At 40.1% G+C, this 8163-nt stretch overlaps 1 protein-coding gene across 1 annotated transcript; it reads left to right on the top strand.

Annotated features, from left to right (window-relative positions):
- The first annotated feature begins 2793 nt into the window (after positions 1-2793).
- On the top strand, positions 2794-7135 carry SLC61A1 (solute carrier family 61 member 1). Its single transcript, XM_014064463.2, has 2 exons — positions 2794-2916; positions 5197-7135. Exon 2 carries the CDS (start codon positions 5246-5248, stop codon positions 6602-6604), a length of 1359 nt encoding a protein of 452 aa, XP_013919938.1. The 5' UTR covers positions 2794-2916; positions 5197-5245; the 3' UTR covers positions 6605-7135.
- The last annotated feature ends 1028 nt before the right edge of the window (positions 7136-8163 follow it).

Here is an 8163-nt window from a genome sequence, read left to right on the forward strand (position 1 = left end):
CAATAGCAATAGGAGTAAGATGGAAAGTTGAGGCAACCTTGAGCCGGTCAGGATTGAACTGTGAGCAGAGTCAGCCTGCAATACTGCATTGTAACCACTGTGCCATCAGGGCTCATAAGCTTGAGGACTGATCATAAATCACTTTTTTCAATACTATTGTAATTTCAAACTAAACAAATGCGGGATCCAATCTGGGTTGGTCATGGAGACCAGAGGTTTTGTCTTCTGAGCTTGATGACTTGTGCTGGAGCTCATCTTCAGGAAATTTCTCTCTAGTCTAGCAGAGTGTGTCCTTTGGGTTGTTCTTTATATGGTGGCAATTGTAGGTGCCTTTTTTGATGTTGTAATTGGGGTGTTGCTGGCTGGCTATTAAGTCTTTGGCTATTGTCTTCTTGTGCTTCCAAGCCCTCACCTCTTAAGTACTTGATAAGCTAATGATAGATCAGCACTCCTGTTGAATGATGGGGCCTGTTTCCTAGGCTTCAATCACTTCCCTGGCTGTTTTTGAGCCTGCTCGCCAACAATCTTAGTAGCTGCAAAAGTGAATGTATATCCTTGTCCTTTCCAGTGTGAGGCTACCCGAGGAGTTCAGGTATCCTCATCTGACCACTAGCTTGTGTTTTTCCAGTCTGGTGGATAGCTTCCTCCCCATTTGTCCTACATAATCACAGGGACAATCCATGAAGGGGACCCAGAAGATTTCATTGGAAGTATCCCCCACCTGCAAGTGATTTTTACAATGAATAATTTGTCCTCAGATGATGGCCTCTGGGCAGTGTGCAATGCCCACTTGCAGTCCTTGGAAGCTGCATTCTACAGCTTCCAAAATGTTTTTGGTGTGTGCCAATAATTTGCTACAAGATGTGCAACACGGTGAGGAGAAAAAGGAAAAAACAAAATACAAGACCAACGACATAGCACATCCTGCCATACATCAAAAACATTTCAAAATTTTACAGCTACTAAGATTGTTGAACAAGCAAGTACAAAAGCAGCCAAGGAAGTGGTTGAAGCCTGGGAAACAGGCCCCTCATCAATCAACAGGAGTGCTCGGCTTATCAAGCACCTAAGATGCAATGGCTGGTAGCACAAGCAAATAACAATCAACAATAGTGAAGCATCAACACCCCAATCAACACTTTAAAAGCCACATATAATAGGCACCATATATTAAGAACAGCCCAAAGCACTCACTCTGCTAGAGACAAGTTCCCTGAAATGGGCTCCAGCAAGTCCAAAATCTCAGAAGACAAAACCTCTCGTTCCGATGACCTGACCAACATAGATTGGATCCTAGGACACTTATATTCATTCGTACTAAACAATTGGTTATAAGTCAAGGATACCTGTACTGTGAAATCTCAATTTTTCAAAATTATTGTATACTTTTACTATAACCACAACAAGATTAAATTACAAATTGCTAAATCCCCATTGGGCTTGATATAAATGAAATATGAATTGCAATAATGGATCTATAGATATCACATTACCTATAACTATTCTGAACATAATTCAATTTCATATTTACTTTGTATATGGCTTTATTACTACGTTCATGCTTCTGATTCATTTTGAAATGCAGTACATTAATAACACTGAAAATAGAAAGTTACTTCAGTAGAGAAAGAGCAATTCTGAAAATGAGAGATGATATCTTTATCCTGTGATAAAAGTCCATATTCAGCCACTCCTTTCTTATACAAAGAAAAAAACAGCTACTTGTAGCTAAAATGTCTTGGTTTGTATAATACCTTGAACCACAAACTAGCGAATCACGTTCTAACCTAACATCATGTGAATCCACCGGCATTTTAGTTTATGGATCAATGTTCAACTCTAGAATCATGGGTAAATTTCCAAAGCCACTATTGAGTTAACCATGGGTAAAGGTTATAATCATTGTTATGAAAGGTTCAGAAACAAAAGTTCTGTATTGTTTTAAGGTGCCCACTCTTCCTCTACTGTATTGAAATCAGCTGTCATGGATGACACACTTTTATGTGCACAGTATCATTCATCGGGGACATAAACAGTAAATGTGATGACAGAGGGAAGAAAAGAGGTAGGAAGGGGGAGGAGAGAGGGAGAAGAAAGTGACAAATATGGTGTATGGAGAGCAGAAGAGCCAATAATTGTTTTTGGGAGTTGATGGTAAGATGAATTGATGTAAACATTTAATAACACAGTACGTTGGCTATGTAATAGTATACATGTATACATATGTTATGAAAATGAAAAAAATAATTTTTTTACATACATACACAATACATACATACATATAAAACTGTAAATATATATACAACTGTAAATGTGATCTTGGGCTATCAGAGTAGCACGTTTGAGGTAGAACTCCCAGAATTCCCTAGCCAGCTTGCTGGGTGGGGAATTCTGGGAGTTGAAATCCACCACACTTAAACTTGCCAAGCTTGAGAAACACTGTTCTAGAGAAACAAGCCAGCACAATAACTGCAGCAATTTCGGAACAAATGCAAAAAGAAAGAAAAGAAAGGAAAAAAACCCTGCAAAATTGCAGTAATTGCAGAAAACATTTGCAATTCATTCCACTTCTACTGTCCCCTCAAAAGCGGTGAGGTTCCCCACCTCCTCAGCATTGGGATAGCTGAAATCGCAACGAAACATTACTTGGAGGGGATTTCCCCTCAAATAATAAAAAAAGAGACATGAAAAAAGTACACCAACGGGCGCCGCTCTTCCCATGCTGCAAACGACACTCCCCTCCCCCCCAAGGCTCGAGCATCGTTGACTGGCAGGCTTTTGTCACGTGACCAACCAGGATGGCAGATCCTGGCGTGGGCCTGTTGCACGGCCAACCACTCCAGGCGGAACCGGAAGTAAAGAGTCCGCTGGCTGGGCTGGAAAGACGGCGCTGAGCTGTGCAAGCGAGTCGGGCAGGTGGGTTTCGAGGGGGAGAAAATGCGTCTTTTTAAAGCACGCGTATCAAATGCTGGGAGGCCTGCTGTGGAAGAGTCCTGGGTGATCTAAAGGACCAAGGGAAAGGGAAAGGGTGGCGGAAACTGAGTAGGAAGGGGAAGAGGCGCATTGGTTTGGGGCAGGATTAACTTAATGCCCTCCAGATGCATAGGGCTGAGAGTTTCCTATGTTCCTAACTGGTGGCGGTGCTACCTGGACTTTAGGAATAGTGTAGCAGTTCAAACGTACCTGGGAGATCTTTGATTTGGAGCGAGGTGGGTGAATGGGAAGGCTTACAGTAGGAGAAGTAAGACAGAAGTGGAAGTAACATGTTGATTTCTCACGATCTGTACTGTACTTTAAATAGCGAGGGTATTTCTCTGGGGGATAGTTTTAATGACAATAGAGTTGGGGAAGATCCTTTCCTTCGTTCCTAACTGTACGATCCCTTCGCAGATTTTGTACTTGTAGAAAGTATAAGAAACTCGGGGCGTGGATGTATCAAATGCTGTATTTCTTTTTTGCCAGGCAAACCTGTTATTTTGCTGAGTTGTCCATGTTGGGCAGCACGTATTGAAACAACTCTTTTCAATATCATATAAATCTGTATTTTAGATTGTGATGTTAGAATTGTATAGTGTTAAATAGTGTCATTCAACAGGGTGGGTTGCTGCAGGCAATAATTTCCCCCGTTTTAATATTAGAATTTTCCCCCAGAAATTCATATAGTTTATAGTTAATTGTTTGTTTGTGTGTTTGTTGGATTTATATGCTGCCCTTCTCCCAAAGGACTCAGGGCAGCATACAACATTTAAAAAACCACATATTACAAAAGTTAAAAAGGAAATTAGATAGAGTATCCAAAAACAAACCCAATTAATATTAACAAAACATTTTAAAAATTAGATTAAAAAATTGTAACCAGCGCCTTTTAAAAATGCATTGCAAAACCCAAGGATGCCCTCCTGGGTGTTATTTATGCCTAAATCTTGAGGTTTCTATTAATATCTGCAATTAATAGAAGTATTGTTTGGAGTTTAGCATGGCAGCTAAAAATGAAATCCTGCATTGTAGTGAGTTTGATGCAGAAACTGTGTTTCAAGATTGCGGCAATTATGTTACGGTACTTGAGTAGTATGAGGTTTTAACATCTCTCTCTCTGCTATGGAGTTATTTGAGACATCCTAATCATAGCCTCAGTAAAGTCTTCAGGAGACAGTATTGCAATCCAATGAATTACCTTACCAAACCGGTGGGGGAAGAGAGCTGTCTTGTCCAGCTGGTAGATCTTGTTTTCCACTGCTCATGTAGGAAGCAATGAAACAACATAAGGAGGATTTAATTCTAATATCCGCTAGTAACCTCAGTGTCATACCGCCTTGTCTTTCCATTGCAATTCTTGGCAGATGTGTGGTGATTTCTTCATATTAGTTTTGACATTTTTGTTTCCAGTCTAACCTCCTTTTGGGGCTAATCTTTTTAATGTATAAGTAGATCATTTAAAAAGTTAAGCAAGATGAGACTTGGTTAGTAAGATTGTAGATATGAAGGCTATGCTTAGACGTGGACTTATTATATGTAATCCATGTAGTCATCAATGGTTATCGTTCAATTTCAAGTAGCATTTACCTTTTATTTAGCTGATCTGTTTCACTCCCATGATTGGAGGTTATGAACAACACACCATAAAGATATATAACAGTGTGTTCTAAATGTGCAACTATTTGGAGGACAAAAGTTTCAAAACCAGGAGTGGACCACCAGTCTCTTTCAAGTCTTCAGAAAAGCTTCCTTTTCACCAAATTGTGAAAGATATAGAGAAAATGATGGGAGCAAAAGAAAAAACGAACTCTCTCAAAATACTGAAATGAGTCAGTAAAGCTGACCGGAAGAAGCTTTAGAATAACATAAAGTGCTTAGAATTATTTATTGCATGATATGGTGAAGACCACTAACTTGGGTGTCTTTGAAAGGGATTGGATCACTTCGTGAAAGATGGGCCTCTTGAGGGCCATTAATCTTGAAGTCTAAATACTATCTAGATTAAAAGTAGCTTGCTTATAAATACTAATCGCAGGAAGGAATGCCAGGAGAAAGGCAAGTCTCCCATCTTTACCTTGTGAGGTTTGCAAAGGAACCTGTTTGGCCATTGGGAGAAATAAAATGCTGGATTAAAATGAACCTTGGCTTTATTTAGCAACATGGTTTTTTTTAATATTTACCTGTTTAAATGTCCTTTGAATATCTCTTTTTCTCTTTCAGCTGTTCTGGGAATAGATCTTCAGAGATGCACAGGATGATTTGAAGCACCATGCTGATTGCTGCCTATGTCGCTTTTGCTTTGCTACTACTGATATGTTTGGGCTTGGAGTTCTCCGCCTGCCGCTCCAGGCTCACCAGCAGGTCTTTCTCCAACCCAGCCTTCTTGCGGTTCCAGCTAGATTATTATCAAGTCTATTTCTTGGCTCTCACAGCCGATTGGTTGCAAGGACCTTATCTTTACAAACTCTACCAGCATTATAACTTCTTGGAGGCCCAGATCACCATTATTTATGTTTGTGGCTTTGCGTCAAGTGTGCTGTTTGGGCTGGTTTCCAATTCCTTGGTTGATCGCTTGGGCCGAAAAAAGTCTTGCATCCTCTTCTCCTTGACTTACTCTGTCTGCTGCCTCACAAAGCTCTCCTGGGATTATTTTGTTCTAATTGTAGGAAGAATATTAGGAGGGCTGTCCACTGCTCTCCTGTTCTCTGCCTTTGAGGCATGGTACGTGCATGAGCATGTGGAGCGCCACGATTTCCCAGCCGAGTGGATTCCTGCCACCTTCTCCAAGGCTGCCTTCTGGAATAGTATAATTGCTATTGGAGCTGGTGTAGTAGCCAATATCTTTGCTGAATGGTTGGGATTTGGCCCAGTAGCTCCTTTCATGGTCTCTATTCCCTTTCTTGTGTTGGCTGGTACCTTGGTTATGAAGAACTGGGATGAGAATTATGGAAAGAAGAGGGCGCTGTCCAGAACTTGCACTGATGGCTTGAAATGCCTTCTCTCCGACCGCCGTGTCCTGCTTTTGGGGACTATTCAGGCCTTATTTGAAAGTGTCATCTATATCTTCATCTTCCTCTGGACTCCAGTCCTGGATCCCTACAACCCACCTCTAGGTATTGTCTTCTCCAGTTTCATGGCTGCCAGCATGGTTGGATCCTTACTCTACCGTGTGGCCACGTCCAAGAAATACCACCTCCAGCCCATGCACATCCTCTCTCTTTCAGTCCTAATGGTGTTTTTTTCACTCTTCATGCTGACTTTCTCAACCAATCCTGGGCAAGAGAACCCATCGGAGTCCTTCTTGGCCTTCCTGCTTATTGAGCTCTCATGTGGGCTCTATTTCCCTTCCATGGGCTTTCTCAGACAAAAAGTGATTCCTGAGAAGGATCAGGCAGGTGTGATGCATTGGTTCCGTGTTCCATTGAATCTACTGGCTTGCCTAGGGCTGCTCATCCTCCATGATAGTGACTATAAGACAGGCACCAGGAATATGTTCACCATCTGCTCCGTCATGATGGTAATGGCCCTCTTGGCTGTTGTAAGCCTCTTTACTGTTGTCCGAAACAATGCTGAGCTCAGGCTGCCCAGTTCATCTAGTCAGGCTGAGATATCTTCTCCTGAGCTCTGATTGAGAGAATGCCAATTGTCCATAATGTGTTACAGAGCCATTACTGTATATACAGAAGGAGTATGCAAGGAGAACACTGAGCATCTGCTAAGTCCTATGTGGACCTCTTCCACATAACCAGAGGAGTGAAGTGGATGCGCATCTAATTTTCTTCTTTTCAACAATGATGGAGGACATTAAGAACTTGGTTACATCTATGTCAAGCGTAGCTTTTTTCCCCCTTCTCCTTTTCCCTCCACCTTGGAGTTTTGAATTCCAGTGGCTGCTTGGCTTCTGCTAGCCAAATGTGCAGATTGCTGTCTACTACTTCATCCTGAATTGATGGTGACAGACAATGGCTTACAAGGACAAAGCGGGGTTTCTTTTCTTTTCTTTTTTTTTAAAGCAACAGTGAGGTTGATAGACATTGTCCAATATCAGTATTGAACTTGGTAGCCGGATCAGCTGTATTCTATAATCAGCAGTATCAGCCACATTCTATGATCTTCTGCTTTTTAAAAAAAATAACAATAAACTGAAATTAAACATAAAGCTTATCTCGAGTCAATTTTAATTTTGACAGTATATAGCCAGGTTTGGTGAAATATTTCGAAATGAAGGTGGAATATTTTGAAATTCTAAATTTAGACGTCACAAGGTTTTTATTGTATTTATATTGGTTTCACAATTTCCAGTACGGCAATGATAAAGCATTGATCTTCCAATTTCCTATTTTACCCATTGTCTTAGCTTCTGTTTCAGTTTATGGTAAAGAGTGTGTAAATTAAGCATCTGTTCAATATTTTAATCATATCTGAACAGTAGAATTAAAAAAAAAAATACCGAAATTCAAAAAGGAAAAAGACTGATAGTCTTAGATTTTGTTTTATAGTACATTTTGTTTCATTGTCTGTTCCAGCACTCAGCAACCAAAGTGTTTGCTCTTGTTGATCTCAGCATGATCCATAGCAAGGTATATGGAAACTGTAGTCAGATCTGGAGAATTTATCCAGAATTCATTTAACCAATAAATATGGTAGCAGCCATTAAACCCTGCACTTTATAATATTTAGATGATATTAACAATGTTCCTGCATTAGTGCATCTAGCTTGTAGATTTGTATCATTTAGCCAATGTTCCTTTGAATAATTATTATTTTTACCAAAAACTACAAGTAAGCAATACCCGCTACTTGAGAGAAAGCATTGTCCCTTCTCTGCATTTCATTAGAGAAAGTCCTCCGACAGTTGCATGCTGTATCTACATGGGAAGTAAATGTGTTTGCTTCTCTTAGTATCATTATGTCTGATAACAGGTATGCTAATATGGTAGCAGCTTTGTTTAACAGACACTGTAAGGTATATTTTAATGGGTAACACCTGAGCCATTTAATACAATAATTAGCATTTTTTTTACTAAACTGCAATTAAAGGAGCTATAGTTTTGCCTAAGGTGATAGATGATCTTCTCTGCTTTAGTTTTTGCCCTGCCCAGAATTAAAAGAATATTCAAGTGGCAAACAAAAGGCAAAACAATATGTTTTATTGTATTTTTGTCCACTTTTTAAAGATCTCGGCTC

This window comes from Thamnophis sirtalis, unplaced genomic scaffold (genome assembly GCF_051295495.1).
Source record: "Thamnophis sirtalis isolate CommonGarterSnake01/CBP01778 unplaced genomic scaffold, rThaSir2_p1.2 scaffold_3, whole genome shotgun sequence".
Taxonomy (NCBI): domain Eukaryota; kingdom Metazoa; phylum Chordata; class Lepidosauria; order Squamata; family Natricidae; genus Thamnophis; species Thamnophis sirtalis.

Bases quoted from the DNA above. Each gene is read 5' to 3' on its own strand.
- SLC61A1 (XM_014064463.2), top strand. From the start codon at position 5,246: ATGCTGATTGCTGCCTATGTCGCTTTTGCTTTGCTACTACTGATATGT.